Here is a 19,914-nt window from a genome sequence, read left to right on the forward strand (position 1 = left end):
AGCCTACAAGTCCCCTCAGTCCTTCTTTTTGTTCAGCCAGTCGCTAAGACAAAGATGTTTGTCTTACACTTATAGGAGATAATATTGCCCTCTTCTTATTTACAATGTCACTGGAAAGTGAGAACAGATATTTGCATGGCACTTTTTGTAGCTGACATTGCAAGATATTTGCGTGCCAAATATGCTAAACATTTGTATGCCCCTTCATGCTTCAGCCACCATTCCGGAGGATATATTTCTATGCTAATGACACTCGTTAAAAAAAAATTCATTAATTAAATTTGTGACTGAACTCCTTGGGGAGAATTGTATGTCCCCTGCTCTGTTTTACCCACATTCTGCCATATATTTCATGTTATAGCAGTCTCGGATGATGACCAGCACATGTGGTTCATTTTAAGAATACTTTCACTGCAGATTTAACAAAACACAAAGAAGGTACCAATATGAGATTTCTAAAGATAGCTACAGCACTCATCCCAAGTTTTAAGAATCTGAAGTGCCTCCCAAAATCGGACAGTGTCAAGGAGTGGTGCGTAGCATGCTTTCAGATGTCTTAAAAGAGCAACACTCTGATGCGGAAACTACCCCTGGAATGGTGGTTGAAGCATGAAGGGGCATACAAATGTTTAGCCTATCTGGCGCGTAAATATCTTGCAACGCCAGCTACAACAGTGCCATGAGAACACCTTTTCTCACTTTCAGGTGACATTGTAAACAGGAAACGAGCAGTATTATCTCCTGAAAATGTAAACAAACTTGTTTGTCTGAGCGATTGACTGAACAAGAAGTAGAACGGAGTGGACTTGCAGGCTTCAAAATTTTACATTGTTTTATTTTTGAATGCATTTTTTTTGTACATAATTCTACATTTGTAAGTTCAACTTTCATGATAAAGAGACTGCCGTACAAAATGGTCATTACTTAATCGTACTTTTATTAGGTGAATTGAAAAATACTATTTTTTTTACAGTGCAAATACTTGTAATAAAAAACAAATATAAAGTGAGCATTGTACATTTTGTATTCTGTATTGTAATTAAAATCAATATATCTGAAAATGTAGAAAACATCCAAAAACATTAAAATAAACGGTATTCTATTATTGTTTAACAGTGTGATTAATCATGATTACTTTTTTTAATCACTTGACAGCCCTATTTTCAAATGTTTTCAAATTTAGCATGCTGAATAATCCTTGTGTCTATTGAAACACCTCCATTGTAATTTTCCTGGATTCCACAGAAATCTGCCATTTGACAGAAGACCTCTTAGCCATTGAGATTCCTTTGGCTGAAAGAAAGCTAGAGTTAACCCTCAAAGGGACAAAGTAGAAGAGGGCATGTCAGGAAACGCATTTATAAGTGACCTCCCTTTTCGTTTCCCAGTGTATTTTTCTTGAGAATAAATGAAAAATGGAGAGCAAACATTTGTGACTGAAATGTTAGTGGAACAGGGTATTCTTCTCTCAAAACAACTTCCCTCCCTCCTGGAGGTAGGAACCACATAGTCTTCAACTTGTCAGAGTTTCTTCCAGGGGTGGAAACAATGAGGAGTCCTTGTCACACCTTAGAGACTAACACATTTATTTGGGCATAAGCTTTCGTGGGCTAAAACCCACTTCATCAGATGCATGGAGTGGAAAATACAGTAGGCAGGTATAAATACACAGCACATGAAAAGTTGGGAGTTGCCTTACCAAGTGGGGGGGTCAGTGCTAATGAGTCAATTCAATTAAGATGGAAGTGACGAGAAGGGGTGAATACCAAGGGAGGAAAAAATCACTTTTGTAGTGCTAATGAGTCCAATATAATCAAGGTGGCCCACTTCAAACAGTTGACAAGAAAGTGTGAGTATCAACAGCAGGAAATTAGTTTTTTTTTAGTGACCCATCCACTCCCTGTCTTTATTCAGGCCTAATTTGATGCAGTTTTATTATTAAACTTTTAACAAAATACTAATAGGTAACAGTTTATATCTTTAAATAGTAACAATGACTGACAGAACAGAACATGTCGGTAATATTGAGTGGTTATTATGTGAGTCATGAGAGTAGAGCATGTGTATAACTATACTAATTCTAGCCCAAATGGTGTGGTTTCAGACTTCAGGGTTGTTCTAATCTCTGGTTTGGTTAAGGCCCATCTCTCGACTTCATGGAAGCTTTTCCTCAATATGCTGGAGCTCACATCAATACACTTGTAATAAGTTAAAAATACACTGTGCTGTCCTTGCTGTAATCCTATTATTTTGTTTATATGAGTGTTATTTCTACATGGTGTTATTACTGAGAGAGGCGATTTTTCTTTAACAAAACCCATCAGGGAGAATGGCATATATTTCAGTGGGCCCATACACTTTTAAAGAAGTCATTACCTACCACTGTGGCCTGTCAGAAAAAGGTTGTTGCTGGAGCCTGAATTTGTTCATGAGTAATAATGGAGTTCTGAGAATCTGGTAGCTTTATCTCTGCTTCTATGTCTTGAGTGGAACATGCCTTGAGTGCTGAAGGCTTTTGTGCTTTTGATTCCTGAAATCCACTTTATTAAGTTGTGCTGCATTAAAAAATGTGTGAGTGTGTGCATGTATGTGGTAAATTCATACCCTTTAGCATAGATGGACAGGGAGCAGTGACTTATAAGGCATCCAGAACTTGATGCTTATGCTGGAATTTCTCACTGAGCTAAAAATGGTATCTGCAGTGTTCCTCAGAGCAGCAGCTCAGACCTGATCTAAGAAATCAGTTGAGTTAATCCTTCACAGCTTCTCACTGTGGCTTATAAAGTTCCAGTCCCTTGGTAAAGCAAAAGCAGAAATCACATCTAGTGCAAATAAGCAACATTTATCTGCAACAGGAAATCCTGTCCTCACTACACACTGAAAAATGACAGCTGTTTGCATATGCAAAGTCCTTTTGAACTTGGAACTTGATTAAAATTATCAAAGTTGTACATTCTATTTGCCATGTTGCCTCCAGCTTCAGTGTTTTGCACAAATAATCTCTGTCATGCACTTAAGGCACTGGAGACTGATGGCTTCTCAACACTTGCCAAGAGCAGCTCAGTTCCTTCCAGAATCATATAACATGGTTATACACAGTAATTTGTGCTTATTTTTCACAGGATATCGCAGGTGCAAAATTAGAAGCTGGGATGGGCTGTATAGACAAGAAAGATAGGGCTAGCCCCGCCCTTTGATCCTCTCAATCTTGACTGATAGGGAGGAGGCCTTCAAAAGGGAGGAAGTTGCAGTCCACGTCCGGGGGTGCACAAGGAAGATTGCCCTAAGCAGCAGACTTCAGGAGTGACTCCTGAACCCGTGGAGGGAACTCCTAGCCAGGGGACATGAAACATGACCCTGAGGAGAGTACAGCGGACTCCTTGGGTAAGATGGACAGGTTGAGTGTGACTCAACTTTCCCCCTATGCTGGTGCTGGATCACTGTCAGCACTGTAGACTTGCTGACCCCCCTCTTTGCTGGGAACACAGGAAGGGAATATTCCTGAATATGTTAGCACATGTGGCTTTAATTGATCCCCCATCTGGAGAACGTAAGAAGGCCCACAAAATGCAGAAAAGCCCCTGGCAAATAGTAAGGAAATGAGGCCTGTGCTGGAACACCCAGGGTAGGTAACTAGACGTGGTCAGTTCCTTCCATCCTCTGGGGGAGGAACCACTGACAACTCTGTTACGGGATCTCTTTGAAATTTGCCTTGATAGTTTTTGTGATTGAGTCTCTGAACCATTAAGCTACAGATGGTGTTTAATATATTAACAGTTCACCTCCATAAATAGAGGACAGAAGATAATTGGAATTTCAGACTTTGGTGTTAAGCTAGTGCTACTGTAACATAAAGAGTTACACAGGCATACGCCAGTTCTGAATTTTTATTGTTACATTTATTTAGTTGTTAACTAGTAATAAGCCTACTTAAAAAGGAGTGATATGCAGAAGAGCTATTTGAAAATGTTTGCGTTATTTTTTGTCAAAAATGGCCTTTTAAAAAAATGATGCATTTTTTAAAAAAAGACGTTGATGTTGGAAATTTTCTATTATTTGCAAAATTTTCCATGATATCTTTTAACAGTTTTTTTCCCCAAAATCATGTTAAAATTCTTATCCACTGTTTTGTTTACTGAAGACCAGTTTATTGATGAGCAGATGGTTTTAATAATTTTCTTAGATGAGGCCTGAGTGCTCTTAGGAAAATGACAGTGACCATTTTTAGCCTTCAGTGACAAAATCTAGCATAAGCAGCAGGTTCTGGATGCCCTATAAGTCACTGCATCCTGTCCATCCATCTGTATTTTTATAAGCTATCATATGCCAGGCATGTCCATTATGATAAGGGTGTGCCCATTATTTTAACAGTCTGTAAATCGATTCGCTTTTTAAAAAGCCATCAAACTCATTGATGGCAACCTTATTTCAAATAAGATGCTTCTAAATGTCACTTAGAACTTTAGGAGAATCCAAATATGTCCTAGTAATACTTTGTAGTTGACACATTCAGTCACTTTCTGAGGGCAAAATATCCCTGGCGAGCAACTGTGGGGCATATCCTCCGCTAGTGTAAATTGTCATAGTTCCATTGAAATCAACGTGAAGGTAGGTTGATTCACTGAAGACAGCAGGACATATTGGGTTCTCCATGGATTCTACTGTCTTTCTTTATAATTTCGGTAGCCCCGGAAATAGTTGTCCAAAGAGAGAAGACCTTCATGTGGAACTTGACTGTTCTTCCATATATGAATGAGAATCCATGCTGGTATAGTGGAAGGATGTTGAAGTACGGAAGAATGATGGAGCTTGAGTAGAGTGACAAGGTGACTGGAGTGGTGAAAGAAGGCTGTGGTAAGGATAGAGAACTGGATTCCCATTAGTGGGGAGAAGAAGGATGTCAATGATAGCAATTATCTTTGAAAAGTCATGGAAGACAGGAGACATTCCAGATGACTTGAAAGGGGCAAATATAGTGCCCATCTATAAAAAGGGTAATAAGGACAACCTGGGAAATTACAGACTAGTCAGCTTAATGTCTGTACCCGGAAAGATAATGGTGCAGATAATTAAGCTATCAATTTAGACTCATAGACTCATAGGTCAGAAGGGACCAATATGATCATCTAGTCTGACCTCCTGCACAAGGCAGGCCACAGAACCCTACCCATCCACTTTTATAACAACCCCTAACCCAGGACTGAGTTATTGAAATCCTCAAAATTGGTTTGAAGACCTCAAGCTGCAGAGAATCCACCAGCAAGCGACCCATGCCCCACGCTGCAGGGGAAGGCGAAAAACCTCCAGGGCCCCTGCCAATCCGCCCTGCAGGAAAATTCCTTCCCGACCCCAAATATGGCGATCAGCTAAACCCTGAGCATGTGGGCAAGACTCACCAGCCAGCACCCAAGAAGGAATTCTCTGCAGTAACTCAGTTCCCATCCCATCCAACATCTCCCCGCAGACCATTGAGCAGACTTATCTGGTGATAATCCAAGATCAATTGCCCAAATTAAACTATCCTATCATAACATCCCCTCCATATACTTATCAAGCTTAGTCTTAAAGCCAGAAAAGCCTTTTGCCCCCACTACTTCCCTCGGAAGGCTGTTCCAGAACTTCACTCCCCTAATGATTGGAAACCTTCGTCTAATTTCAAGTCTAAACTTCCTAATATCCAGTTTGTACCCATTCGTCCTCGTGCCTACATTAGTACTAAACTTAAATAATTCTTCTCCCTCCCTAACGTTAACCCCCCTGATATATTTATATAGAGCAAGCATATCCCCCCGCAGCCTTCTTTTGGCCAGGCTAAACAAGCCAAGCTCTTTGAGTCTCCTTTCATAAGGCAGGTTTTCCATTCCTCGGATCATCCTAGTAGCCCGTCTCTGGACCTGTTCCAGTTTGAATTCATCCTTCTTGAACATGGGACACCAGAACTGCACACAATATTCCAGATGGGGTCTCACCAGCGCCTTATATAACGGTACTAGCACCTCCTTATCCTCGCTGGAAATACCTCGCCTGATGCATCCTAAAATCGCATTTGCTTTTTTAACAGCCGTATCCCATTGGCGGCTCATAGTCATCCTGCTATCAACCAATACCCCAAGGTCCTTCTCCTCCTCTGTCACTTCCAACTGATGCGTCCCCAACGTATATCTAAAATTCTTATTATTAATCCCTAAGTGCATGACTTTGCACTTTTCACTATTGTATTTCATCCTATTACTATTACTCCAGTTTACAAGGTGGTCCAGATCTTCCTGAATAGTATCCCTGTCCTTCTCCGTGTTAGCAATACCCCCCAGCTTTGTGTCATCCGCAAACTTTATTAGCACATTCCCGCTCTTTGTGCCAAGGTCAGTAATAAAAAGGTTAAATAAGATCGGTCCCAAAACCGATCCTTGAGGGACTCCATTAGTGACCTCCTTCCAGCCTGACAGTTCACCCTTCAATACGACCCGCTGGAGTCTCCCCTTTAACCAGTTCCTTATCCACCTTACAACTTTCATATTCATCCCCAACTTTTCCAATTTAACTAACAGTTCCCCATGTGGAACCGTGTCAAACGCCTTACTGAAATTGAGATAAATTATATCTACCGCATTTCCTTTATCTAAATAATCCATCACCTTCTCAAAGAAGGAGATCAGATTGGTTTGGCACGATCTACCTTTAGTAAATCCATGTTGCAATTCGTCCCAATTACCATTGACCTCTATGTCCTTAACTACTTTCTCCCTTAAAATTTTTTCCAAGACCTTACATACTACAGACGTCAAGCTAACAGGCCTATAATTACTCTGATCACTTTTATTCCCTTTCTTAAAAATAGGAACTACGTTAGCAATCCTCCAGTCGTACGGCACAACCCCCGAGTTTATCAATTGCTTAAAAATTCTCGCTAACGGGCTCGCAATTTCATGCGCCAGTTCCTTTAATATCCTCGGATGGAGATTGTCCGGGCCCTCCGATTTTGTCCCATTAAGCTGTTCAAGTTTGGCCTCTACCTCAGTTGCGGTAATATCCACCTCCATATCCACATTCCCGTTTATCATCCCTCCATCATTGCTAAACTCCTCACTAGTCTTATTAAAAACTGAGACAAAGTACTTATTTAGATATTGGGCCATGCCTAGGTTATCCTTAACCTCCATTCCATCCTCAGTGTATAGCGGCCCCACTTCTTCTTTCTTTGTTTTCTTCTTATTTATGTGGCTGTAGAACCTTTTACTATTGGTTTTGATTCCCTTTGCAAGGTCCAGTTCAGTGCGGCTTTTAGCCTTCCTCACTTTATCCCTACATGTTCTGACCTCACCAAGGTAGCTTCCCTTGCTAATCCTGCCTTTCTTCCACTCCCTGTAAACTTTCTGCTTTTTTCTAATCCCCTCTCGGAGTTGCTTGCTCATCCAGCTTGGCCTACAACTCCTGCCCATGTTTTTTTTCCCCTTTCTTGGGATGCAGGCTTCCGACAATTTCCTCAGCTGCGACTTAAAGTAATTCCAGGCCTCCTCCGCATTTAAATCCACAAGTTCCTCCATCCAATCCACTTCCCTAACTAATTTCCTTAACTCTTTAAAATTAGCCCTCGAGAAGTCGAAAACCCTAATCCCAGATCTACATTTGTTTATCCTTCCATCTAGTTTGAACTGAATCAGCTCATGATCACTCGAACCAAGGTTGTCCCCTACCACCATTTCTTCTACGAGGTCCTCACTGCTCACCAAAACCAAATCTAAAATGGCATCCCCTCTCGTAGGTACTTCAACTACTTGATGAAGAAATCCATCCGCTATCACATCCAGAAAAATCTGACCCCTATTATTCTTGCAAGCACTCGTCCTCCAGTCTATATCCGGGAAGTTGAAGTCTCCCATAATCACACATTTCCCCTTTGTGTTTACTTCATTAAAGACATTAAAGAGGTCTCTATCCATGTCCAAATCAGATCCCGGTGGTCTATAGCACACCCCAAGCACTATCTCAGGGGAAGCTCTAGTTGCTTTTTTACCCAGTGTGATTTTTGCCCAGACAGACTCTGTCTTATCCATTCCATCGCTTCTTATTTCATTACAGTTAATCTCATCATTGATGTACAAGGCTACTCCACCACCTTTGCCTTTCTTCCTGTCTTTTCTAAACAGCACATAGCCTTCAATACCTGTACTCCAGTCATGAGTACTATTCCACCAGGTTTCTGTTATCCCTATAATATCCGGTTTCACTTCCTGCACCAGTAGCTCCAGTTCCTCCGTCTTGTTACCTAGGCTCCTCGCATTAGTGTACAGACATTTTAATTTTTGGCGTTTGACGTCAGTGACATTCTTTCCCCCGTCGTGCACAGACCTTCTACCACCAGCATCACCCGTTACTCTGGTTTCTACTCCACTATTCCTCCTTGGATCAATTCTTTGGTCCGCAAGGGTATCCCCTCTCACTTTGTTTACTTCCCTCTCCATGTTATATTCCGGAATGGAGATCTCCTGAACATCTCCCAACCATCTCCCCCAACTTCCTAGTTTAAAGCTCTCTTGGTGAGGTCGGTGAGCCTCCATCCTAGAATTCTATTTCCCTCCTTACTTAGATGAAGTCCATCCTGAGTGAACAGTTGTCTATCCGTAAACGCTTCCCAATGACCGTACATCCCAAAGCCCTCCTTATAACACCAATGCCTGAGCCATCTGTTGATCGCCATAATCTTGTCACTCCTTCGTCGCCCTGCTCTAGGAACCGGCAGAATCCCACTGAAGATCACCTGAGCCTCGATTTCTTTGAGCGTCTTCCTCAGTCTGGCATAGTCCTCCTTGATACAGTCCAGCGAGTAACTAGCCGTATCATTCATTCCCACATGAAGGACAATCAACGGATTCTTTCACACTCCCGCTAGGATCCTATTCAGCCTCAGGTCCACATCCTGTATCTTAGCCCCTGGGAGACAGCACACCCTTCTGTTCTCCCGATCAGGTCTAGTTACAGGCCAGTCTATTCTTCTCAGTAAAGAGTCTCCAATCACGTAGACTTGCCTTTTCCTGGCGACAGTGTGATTCTCCGGTCTATCCCCCACACCAGCTAGCCGCAAGTCCTCTCGATTTGTATTCACCCTTACAATCCTCCTAGGGCTCATACTTGGTGTCGCCTCCATTGACTCCTCCCCTCCTTCTGCAGGACTAGCTGCTCGTCTCTTTTTCCTTGCCCTCTCTCCTTCAGCAGCCTGCTGTGCTCCATCCTCATTTTCCAGCTCAGCAAACCTGTTCCTGAGTTCTATTTCTCCATCGCTGGCCCGTCTTTTCCTCTGCCTGGTTCTCCTAGTCACATGCTTCCACCGTCCACTTTCCTCACCCAGCAGCCCCCCCTCAGAGTTCTTTGGTCCTGCTTCTATCCGCTCGTCTGAGCTTATCCCCTGTGCCTCATCATGTCTGTGTTCCATCATCTGCTCAAACCCCCTTCTAAACTCAGCCAGAGTTTCCACCTGCATCTCCAGTCCTCTTATCTTTTCTTCCAGCAGCTCTATCAGGCGGCACTTCATGCAGACAAAACTCCTTTCAGGTGCCCCCTCCAGGACCATGTACATGCCACAGCTACCGCATCCGGTCATCCTCAGTGTGTCTCTACCTGCTGCCTCTGCCTCCATCATAACCTTCCAACTCTGTGCCTGGCAATCCACGCCTCACACCGCACCACAGTTGCACAAATACCTAGAAGATAATAAGGTGATAAATAACAGTAAGCATGGATTTGTCAAGGACAAATCATGTCAAACCAACCTGATAGCTTTCTTTGGCAGGGTAACAAGCGGTAGATGTGGTATATCTTGACTTTAGTAAGGCTTTTGATACTGTCTCACAAGAGCTTCTCATAAACAAACTAGGGAAATGCAACCTAGATGGAGCTACTATAAGGTGGGTGCATAACTGGTTGGAAAATCATTCCCAGAGAATAGTTATCAGTGGTTCACAGTCATGCTGGAAGGGCATTTTTAATATATGGAGCTATACCTATCTCATAGAGCTGGAAGGGATCCTGAAAGGTCATTGAGTCCAGCCCCCTTCCTTCACTAGTAGGACCAAGTACTGATTTTGCCCCAGATCCCTAAGTGGCCCCCTCGAGGATTGAAGTCACAACCCAGGGTTTAGCAGGCCAATGCTCAAACCACTGAGCTATCGCTCCTCCCTGGGGTCCCAAATGGGGTCCCGCAGGGATCAGTTTGGGTCTGGTTCTGGTCAATATCTTCATCAATGATTTAGATAATGGCATAGAGAATATACTTATAACGTTTGTGGATGATACCAAGTTGGGAGGGGTTGCAAATGCTTTGGAGGATAAGATTAAAATTAAAAATGATCTGGACAAACTGGAGAAATGGTCTGAAGTAAATAGGATGAAATTCAATAAGGACAAATGCAAAACACTCCACTTAGGAAGGAACAATCAGTTGCACAAATACAAAATGGGAAATGACTGCTTAGGAAGCAGTACTGCAGAAAAGGATCTGGGAGTCATAGCGGATCACAAGCTAAATATGAGTCAACAGTGTAACACTGTTGCAAAAAAAGCAAACATCATTCTGGGATGTATTAACAGGAGTGTTGTAAGCAAGACATGAGAAGTAATTCTTCTACTCTACTCTGCACAGATTAGGCCTCAACTGGAGTATTGTGTCTAGTTCTGGGCACTATATTTCAGGAAAGATGTGGCCAAATTAGAGAAAGTCCAGAGAAGAGCAACAAAAATGATTTAAGTTCTAGAAAACATCGCCTCTGAGGGAAGATTGAAAAAATTGGGTTTGTTTAGTTTGGAGAAGAGAAGACTGAGAGGAGACATAACAGTTTTCAAGAACATAAAAAGTTGTTACAAGGAGGAGGGAGAAAAATTGTTGTTCTTAACCTCTGAGGATAGGAAAAGAAGTAGTGGGCTTAAATTACAGCAAGGGTGGTTTAAGTTGGACATTAGGAAAAACTTCCTGTCAGAGTGGTTAGAATTGCCTAGGTTGTGGAATCTCCATCATTGGGGATTTTAAAGAGCAGATTGGATGAACACCTGTCAGGGATGGTCTAGATAATATGTAGTCCTGCCTTGAGTGCAGGGGACTGGACTAGATGACCTCTCGAGGTCCCTTCCAGTTCTATGATTCTAATAAAAGAATGCGGCAGCTGGAAAAATAGAGAGAGTATGACCCGGTGGTATTGCATGGGAGGGAGCACAGTAAGAAGTCTGTTTAACCTTGCACTCTAATGTTCCTGAATATAAACTTGTCCAATTTGTGCATGTTGGAACACATGCTCTCATTTTGTCATGTGATCTTCTCTCTCTGGACTGTAGAAATTCCAGTTGTTGACAGATTCAGATAGAACATCCTCATTTTTCCTTGAACCATTTGTGCTGGCAAGTGTGGATGCTGGTCAGGGTATAAGGTATGCTGATATTCCTTCTCCACTCCAGGCAGAGTTCCAAATAAACTTTGTGGACACAGCAAGAGCCCTCCACACAACACCTCTGCCAATCTGGATCCTTCTTCTTGGGCACAGTACAGATATTAAGATGAATTTAGATCATACATTCATACATACAGACCATACATACATATGCTTGAAACTCTTCTTTGATTTTCTGCAAAAGTTTTTTCACAACTAGTGTTTTTCTAACTGGTGTAATTTCAAGCAGCCCTTAAGCTTTGAGCCACCTTTTGAGGGGGCAAGGAGTAGGTAACAATAGAGAGTCTGAGCTGAATGCGGCTATCGGGAATCAAATAACCTTGCTGAATTTTCTCTCAAATTGTTCCATTGGGAGGTAGGATTTGTTTTCCCCCCAAGTCACCGGGGCTTGCACGTAAACCCAACGGGCTCCTCTACAATTGTCTGGGGGCGAGAGTTATCCATGTGAGGCAAGTGCCCCCTGTGGCCTGAACTCCTGGGAGCTGCATTGATGGGGCTCCCTCAGAGGGGAAAATCCCACATATGGAAGATCATGTGGCACAGTTGAACCATGAATGAGGCATACAGGATTTGGTCCAGGATGTTTAGGGTTCAGGTTTTTAACTTATAGTTTTTGCTGAATTGTTTGCTTTTTTCCAGTAACTGCAGTGATAAGTACCATACTTAAAACAGTCACCAAGGTTTGACTAATTGTAGTTCTTCCATGAAAACAAGGCTGTGTGTGCACGCTATCTTTAGCTGTAGCACACATGCATAGTTTTGTGCTTAAGACCTATTGGAGGTCAAGCATTTGCTTTGCTGTTTATTTACTCAGTACTGCACTGATGATCGGAAAAAGAAATAGATGTATGGATGTCTTCAGTACAGATAGTTTCATAGTAAGTTCACTTTCAATCTTAAACATCTTGTGCTAAATCCTTCTCCCACTGAGCACACAGCTCCCTCTGAAATCAGCTTCTCCCAGTAAATTCATGGTGAGCAGGATTTAGCCTCTTTAAATACATCCTAGGTAAATGATCATTAGCACTGCAATGGAGGCCTCTGGTACTGCAATGATGATAAGCATTTTCACAGGTTTATCTAAAGATATCAGTGCCAATTTATCTGATTGTGGTCATGGACGTGTACTGAAGTCATAACAATTCCTGTGGTTTTGTATGTGTTTACATCTGTGACTGTAAGCATATTGTATAGCATCAGAACAACTCTATCACCTTGTAGAATTGGATAATACAGAGAGGTCAACAGTTTTTCTCAAGCCTTGAGCACTGCTCAGTAGTTGCAAGTCCATTCTACTACCTAGTGATGTAACAGCATAAAAAACTGAATTACTGGAACAGAAGCATTGGAAGTAGACACTTGGTGTTACAAAGTACATTTCAGGGATGGTTGAAATACTGGGACCTTTGGGAAGCACTTATAGCTGTTCATTGTTTCTTTCAGGTCATCAGATTTTGGAACATTATATACAAAGCTGAATCTGCAGCCCGGGATTACTACCGTCATTGACAATTTCTACATTTGTCCCACCAACAAAAAAAAGGTATGTGGCAAAAAAGTATACCTCTTTCCTAGAGATGCAATAGCTCAGGCTAGAAAACTCCCACAGAGGAGTTAAGACTCGAGAAGTTAGTTCAGTGAAGCACATTCTCCGGAGTTAAAATATAAAGGAGTAATTTTCACAAACATGTTGATGACCTTCAGTAGAACTGTGACCTCTGGAAATGGGATATACATTTTAGATGGATTCTGCCAAGCAATGATGATCTTATGATTTTTTTAGAGTATCAGTGTGGACAAAAACTGGGGGAAGGCCTAGGGGTGAGTGTAGTCTGTGAGGCCATTGATTAAGGAGCCCCCAGAAACTAGCTCCTCTGAGAGCCACGCAAATCCTGTTATCCACCAGAGACAAATGACCATCTGTACATAGGGTCTGTCCCACTGCATCCGCTTCAGGGCCTCCGTAGTAGGGCTGCTGCATTGGAGCTGTACTGCCCGCTCCTCCCCTGCCTGCAGCTTCCTCTGGAGCTCATATTGAGAGGGTTCTGCTACACTAGGGTTGTTGTAGCTGAGCTGACTACAGGCCTTCATCCCCCTGCCTCGTTCTATGCACAGATTCCCAGCTTTACGCATGTTCTTTATTGAGATCTAAGGCTGGACTGAGCTGGTGCTTTGAAATGGTTGACAATCTTGCCATTTGGGAAGAAGGTGGAAATTCTCATGCTGAGCTTCAGGGCATGATCTTAGGTGACTGAAAGATTTTTTTTAACTTTTATTTAAAATTCCCCTGTACTGTTGGTGACCCCAACAGCATTTAGGTTAGTGCATAAGGAACTGAAAGTGAAATGGACTATAAACAAAGGTGAATTTGACCAGTCAAATGTGGCTGCCTGTGATGAATGGAAAGTAGAATGCAAAGAAACACAGTGATTATTAAAAAAAATATCATTTTACAATTCTTGCTGTTTTAATTATGTAAAGTATTGTAAATAATAAGTGTAGTAAGACATAGATATGAATAAAAAATGTTATCTTGAAAAGTTCCTTTCAACCACAGTGTAAAATAGAAGAATTGATTTCATGTGGTGTCCATTGATTAGAAAAGACCATTTTAGTTGTACTTATCAATTTGTTCTGCCTAATCAAAAATCAGTGATAAACTCAAAGAACCTGCCTGGGTGATTAAGTGCTGTTTTTATTTCTCCTGGTATTGTGGCTGGAGTCTTTGCAACCAACTGAAACAGTAGACGAGTTACATAATGTGTATTTAATCTGCTGCAAAGCTGGTAACAATTTTCTTATTCATCAAAGTGGATCTACCACCAGGCACAAAATTGTTTCTGAGCAGCATGCATCTCAAAGCTGGGCTCTGCAGATTATTACAGGGCCAAAAAGAAATAAAAAATAATAATAAAAACAAGTATTAATATAATTTTCTGGAATGAAGACACAAGGATGAGGCAGGATGGGAAACCTATGGAAATTTCTGCACAGCTCAGTCAGCTACTGTGTTCTATGTGAAATTAAAACCTGCACAGGCTTGTGGGGATTGAGGATAATGTAAATCTACCGATCTGGGAAAAAAAGAAAATGAACAGTGGTTGCAGGATTGCAGCTGAATTTCAAGAACAAAGGACATTCTGATACATAGAAAAATAGCACATTAACCCAAACTCAGAAAAATCTGATTTATGTTCAAGGTAACTCAAAGTACTTAACACTTAGTGTAAAGAGCCTCTTTAGCAGTTTAATACTATATTAGAATTCAGTTCTTAAATTCATTTCATTTTCGTCCTCTATGAATGTGCTATTTGATGTTCTGTACTTTGCTCTTAAGATGTCAACCTACTTTAAACATAAAAAATTCCTTACATTTTAGTGCCTGTTAAAGGTGCCAGAGCGAACATTTCTAGAAATAAGTCCTTCGTGATGCAGGCATAATACAAACTGCGGAATAAAGGTGCTTTGCCAATATACTTCAGAACTGACTTGGAGGAAGCACACTGATAAGAAATTCAGTCTCTATGCCAAAAAAAACAGAGGCAGCCATGCCAGCCATCATGATGGCAGCTTTTGTGATCAATGGCACTTGACTAAGACGACCAATTTGTTTCACAAAGCCATTTGGAAAAGCTGGTACATTCATCCCAGACTGGTTGATCCTGCATCCCACTACCAAAATCCTGAGCCACTGAACTGAGCAGGAGGCAGCCATCGCTCTGCTGCAAAGTGTTGAAGAACACACGAGCTAGAGGCTAGCCCTTGTTGTCTGCAGTACTCCAGGCTCAAGAGGGAGCATATGTGGATGGAGCAGGTCACTGGCCTCACCCCTATGCAAAGATTGGCACCTGCTGAGGGACTTGTTACAGTTGTTCTAGAGGCATAACATTAAATTGTTACAGTTTTCTCCTCTATTCCTGGAGTCATCCACAGACATGGTATCCCTGATTTTCCTCTCACACTGATTTAGTTCCATGGATTTAAATTTAAAAATGTCTATTTTTCGCTTCTCTATAAGGTCTCAGTCTTGTACTCTGGCCCCAGTTCAGCAAAGGACTTGCATATATGCTTAAATTTAAGCACAAACAGTCCCATACTCCCGTTCAGCATTTGGAGGATGAAAATGTATCCAAAGAAGCAGAGACAAAAAATGTGTCTGGGGATTGTTGCATAATAATTATCACAATTTTAATTCTATTCCACATCATCCTTAGAGAGTCATGAATGACATTTCTTATATAATTCTCATCACAGATATCAATTTTCTGGTGCAACTGAGTGATTTTATGTGACACCCCTTCAAGTCAGGAGGAACCTTTAGCAAATGACAGCAAAGCTATTGGTCCTACCATGCTGACATGGTTGAGGAGAGGCTGCGGATGAATGAGGAGGGAGAGTGCACCAGTGAAACTAGCCTGGCATTAATTTGTTCATTTTGATACACTTATGCACAGGACGGCCTTTGAACTGACCTGTGACATCAAATTGTCTTATGAGTTCACCGCATCAGGGCTTATCCTGATCCATGATGGGCTGCACGTATGTCCACTGACCTTGAATTTTCTTACATTTTAAATAATAGAACTGATTTAATTGTCTGCCTCTCTTCTGCTGCTATTGCCCTAGTAGAAAACTGGTGCAGGCATCCTTGAGTTATACATACACTACAGAAAAATTGAGTCTGATCTATTCCTTGTGATAATAGAGTATGACTGTGGTTTGGAAGTGATGTGCTTGGGCCACCCAGTGCCTATATTATATAGAATCAACTTTTCAGTCAACTAAAAAGGAAACCTTTCATGTGGAAGGGGATTAGTTATAGAGTAATAGGGATGATAATTACATACCAGTTTCACTGAGATAAATTACAAGTGATAATGCATAGTATGAAATTGTGATTGGGATGTGTGCTGGGTTTTTTAAAGACAAATTTAGTTCGCCCCTGAAAAGTGTTTGAAGTTTCTAGATTTAATATCCTTGGGATTTTGCTCCAAACATACTTTAAATGTACATTTGACAAATATTTTTGACTCTCATTGCTCCAGATGTTGTGGCTGTGCTAAAGGAGCACGTGTGCAACATAAGGAATGTAAGTCTTGTTCATATTAGAGAAAAATAAACATTCTCTGTGGCTATGTTGATTTATTACTAAAATGGCCGTAATAGCAAAGCTTCCTATCTGCTACGCTAATCAATAACTGCCCATTTTCCCAATCTAAACAGTACGTTAACAGGCAAAACCTACATGCCTGATGAACCACACAGAACCTTGATATAATGAGTAGGTGGGCTATATGTATATTAGTTAGATTGATGGTACTTTAAAAGTAGCTGAAATATAAAATATAGAGAAGGGAAATCTCCCATGGAGATAACACTTCCCTAGTCAGAAGAATGGTTTGAGAAATGTTTGCAACCATTTGAAGATAAATATAGGGCTGCCACATTTTGCCATTTGTCTTGCAGAGCAAAATAATTGACAATGAAACTTCCATGAGGCCACCTTTAGTAAGTAACTTTCTGTCTTAAAGAGACCACTCCAGAGTATGCCCAAACATGTCAAGTAGAATTCAGCTCCCCATTTGTTAGAAGACGTTTCCATTAAGCAGCCTCTTTCTGTCTGTTCTCTATGTGGTTGCTTAAGAGAGGTTTTGCTATACTTTGCTGTGAGGCTAAGTTGTGATGTTCTAATGTTTGGATTTACATGTTTTGATGCTGCATCAGTGCATAATAGTGTTGCACTCACTAGTGGTGACACAGTGTCAGTATGTGATAATGTTCTATTGACATCATTGCGTCATGTTGCTGTGAAACTTGAACTCAATCCAAGACATTCTAATTGGTCTATACTTCCAGGACAGTGTATTCTCCATTGTGAAAAAACTGGATTGCCTATAAACTTGGAATTAATTCAGCTGGTACAGATGAATACTACTAATTGGCTTACTGTCGGAGACCACTCCCATTGAGTAGATAAAATTAAGAATAAGTAAAGGGAATGAGAGTCAGAAGTCCTCACAACAGCCCCTATTGTATGGTTAGGAGAGATTAAATTTTTGTTGGTAAATGTCAATAAATGCTGATTTCACCATAGACACAAAATGATAAATATTTCCATTGAATATAATAGAAATGTACAGATAGGAAAAATGAGAAGAATGCTGCTTCAAAAGGTTAGAGTCAAACTCCAGTTTGAATTAGGCTTGTTACAAATGGACTAGCAAATGAATAATAAAAATAGGTATGAACTGTTGATTTAAGAATATTAACGTTGTATATTTTGACATGTGATGTTGACGATTTCTTTTAATGGTTTATAAAGCTTTAACTTTTTGAATCTCAACATTTGCCATCATTAAATAATTATTGTCTGATTCCTCCATAATTTTCCAGAACTGTGAACATTTAAAATAGATAAAAATAAAAAAACTTAAAAGTAAACTATATATGCAGTATAGATGTAGTTGTGTCGGTTCCAGGATATTAGAGGACAAGGTGGACGAGGAAGGACAAGGTGGATGGGGTAATATCTTTTATTGGACCGCCTGATGTTGGTGAGAGAGACAAGCTACACAGAGCAATTCTTCTTCTGAAGAGCTCTGTGTGGCTCCAAAGCTTATCTGTCTCACCAACAGAGCTTGGTCCAATAAGAGATATTACCTCTCACTAACTTTATCTTTCTCTGGATATTATCAGTCACTTATAGAACAATACAAATCTAGTTCAGCCAAGTCTACTCATGCCATTGGAGGTTTTGCCATTGACTTCAGTGGCACCTGGATTGTGTCCTATGTGATTCTGTACAAGTCATGTTACTTTCCTCTGCCTCAGTTTCCCCATCCATAAAATTGGGATAATACTTACCTTTTTGTAAAAATGAAAGCCGCTATATAAATACAAAGCATTATTGTTATTCATGGCTAGACCAGCACTCCCAAATCAATACAATTTGTATGCACTTTATTGCATAGTGCTATAGAAAGAGGTTTGTCTCTCAGTGAAAATCTAATTTACAGATACTTTCTTTGCCAATCTTTTGACCTGCCGCCCAAACCTAGTTTTTACCTCTCCCTGTACTGAGCTCCCTGTTCTTATTAGCAGGCACGGTTATTAAAAACCCACTAGCTTTGAGTTATTGGCAGAATACGGTTCTACCAGTACACAGAAGCCTGCTGTTTGAAAAAGATAGTATAAACCTTTGATTTATCTTCCATTCAGTTTAACAAAGCCAGTACATGATAACTAACTGGTGAAGTATACGTGGCAATGAGTGAGTTGTAGATTGTCATGAATTGTTTGTGGCTTTATCGTGGCATGTGGGATAATTACTTATTAAGGTCAAGGAGTGGTGTAGGCAGAATGGGTTAACATTTAAACAGACAGTCTTGTGTCATTAGTGTATCCTATAATTTCTTTGACGTTTAACTTGGACAGCTCAATTGATTTCTGAAGTTGACCTTTTGCAGCGACTGTGGCCTGACATGTAACTTCTGCTTTCTCCTGGTCTTTGCTTTATTCCTTGGTAAAGAGAAATAGTCTCTCCCCTTCCTTTGCATGCTTAATATATATTATTTGGTTTTATTTTTACAAATTTCCTTCCTGAACACAGCACAAGTGCAGAACAAAAATGTAATTCACAGTAGTGAAGTGAAAAATAGAAAGTCTAATTTGTGGAAACACAACATAAGAGACTTAATTGAAAAGGGAAAAGAACTTTGATCAAGTGCTAGGAGATCATTGTGCATATAATTCTGCATTTGAAAGACATCCATTTCACTTCTGGTATTTCTGGGAAGAGAAGGAATCCAGCTATCATATTTTCAGCAAGACTTTATTTCCCATTATGTCAAGCACGGGCTTACTGATTAGAGAAATAGAAATAGTCAGTCGAAGACATCTAGGAGAACTAAGAAGGAATGTTTGAAACTACTCTAAGCATCTGAGGCAATATGTGTTATTCGATGAATGGCTGGGTAGAGATAGGCATGAACTGAAAAATGTAGAGTTTTCATTTGGAACTGGGACTTTGTCAGGTTTGGGGCAATTTGCAAAATTCAGATTCAGGTTCTCATTTCAAAACACTTCAGCCTAAAATTCAGAGGTGATCAAATCTGGGTTTTTTGGCTCAGGCCCCATGTCTGAATAAGGGCTTTATGGCACAGAAACATGTAAAATAACTGTGAAAGGGAACATTCCTTGACAATGCTGCCTAGTGGTCGGATGAGGGGTATTGACTTTCTCCTAGTCATTCCCCTTTCTCACAGCTGGCCCACCCTTTAGGGATCTATACTTTCAGTGACTCAGCCCTCCAGCCAGGTTGTGCTTGTAAGTCCATCCTTTTGGGGTATATATAAAGGGTCCACAATGGGGGAAGACTTCAGGTTCAAGTGAGGGATTCAGAGCTTCCCCCTTGGGTCAGGTCTCGTGATGTGGACTCTTGTATCTTCTGGGTCTTCCATCAATTAGGAGCCCTACCAAG

At 40.9% G+C, this 19,914-nt stretch overlaps 1 protein-coding gene across 1 annotated transcript in view; it reads left to right on the top strand.

Annotated features, from left to right (window-relative positions):
- SORCS2 (sortilin related VPS10 domain containing receptor 2) overlaps window positions 1–19,914 on the top strand; it is an 859,447-nt gene that overhangs the window by 508,547 nt on the left and 330,986 nt on the right. The window contains exon 3 of the mRNA XM_050948134.1: window positions 12,879–12,978. Within this exon, the coding sequence (XP_050804091.1) occupies window positions 12,879–12,978 (100 nt within the window). The remainder of the gene's footprint in view (window positions 1–12,878; window positions 12,979–19,914) is intronic.

Source organism: Gopherus flavomarginatus, chromosome 3 (assembly GCF_025201925.1).
Source record: "Gopherus flavomarginatus isolate rGopFla2 chromosome 3, rGopFla2.mat.asm, whole genome shotgun sequence".
Classification (NCBI taxonomy): Eukaryota; Metazoa; Chordata; order Testudines; family Testudinidae; genus Gopherus; species Gopherus flavomarginatus.